This window comes from Stegastes partitus, unplaced genomic scaffold (assembly GCF_000690725.1).
Source record: "Stegastes partitus isolate 25-593 unplaced genomic scaffold, Stegastes_partitus-1.0.2 Scaffold833, whole genome shotgun sequence".
Taxonomy (NCBI): Eukaryota; Metazoa; Chordata; class Actinopteri; family Pomacentridae; genus Stegastes; species Stegastes partitus.
In genome coordinates, this window is record NW_007578564.1 from 336,805 (window position 1) to 337,650 (window position 846).

Genomic DNA, 846 nt, shown 5'->3' on the forward strand with positions numbered 1-846 from the left:
GTGTCCTTGTCCTCTCACCAGGTGATTCCGTGTCCAATCACGTGAAGCCTTACTGGCCAGCAGAGGCCACCACAGCCAGCGACAGCGAGGATCCAGGCGGGGCGGAGAGGCTGAGGGTGGAGACCAAAGTGAACGTGGAGCTTCACCCAGAGAATAAGCTCAACCACGTCGGTGAACGAGAGAGGGAGGCTCTCCAGGAGAGAGACAAACAGACGCCCAGCAACGCTAAAGACTCAGCGCCTGCCGGTCAGCCCAACAGCAACCACCAGCCCGAGCAGAGGAAAGGTCAGGGAGGAGGAGGATGTGTTTTCAAACTCAGCTGAATTAATTTAATCTGATGTTCTCTAACACAAATCGCTCGTCCCACTCAGGTATCTTGAAGAACAAGATCAGCTACCCTCCTCCACTCACCGACAAGAACATGAAGAACCGTCTGAGGGAGAAGCTCAGCGACTACAACTCCCCCACCATCACCTCCCCGCCCCCCAACAACAACAACACCTCCTCCCCGCCTCCCTCCTCCGTCAACATCATGACCCCTTCGTCCCGGCCGCCTTCGCTGGCCTCCAACGAAGGTAGCCGCGTCGGAAACCACGACGGCGGCTCCGTCATCAAGCCGCCCATCGCGCCGAGGCCTCAGATCCCCGTCGGGGCGCCGCCAGCGGGAATCTACCGGGAGACCAACGGGGGAGTGGCCATGCACTTGAAGTCAGGGACGGTCAACGGAGGCAACGAGTCTGATTCAGAGTAAGCAGAGAGAGTCGGCATGTAGCCCTGATGACTGGAATAACAACAGCACTAATGAGAACGTTATAACTTGTAGTAATTATGAAGTTAGTGGCATTT

The 846-nt window shown here is 56.9% G+C and overlaps 1 protein-coding gene across 1 annotated transcript in view; it reads left to right on the forward strand.

Moving 5' to 3' along the window:
• celsr1a (cadherin EGF LAG seven-pass G-type receptor 1a) overlaps positions 1 to 846 on the forward strand; it is a 135,106-nt gene that overhangs the window by 132,389 nt on the left and 1,871 nt on the right. Inside the window, exons 34-35 of the mRNA XM_008292801.1 lie at positions 22 to 285; positions 372 to 747. Coding sequence (XP_008291023.1) covers positions 22 to 285; positions 372 to 747 — 640 coding nt within the window. The remainder of the gene's footprint in view (positions 1 to 21; positions 286 to 371; positions 748 to 846) is intronic.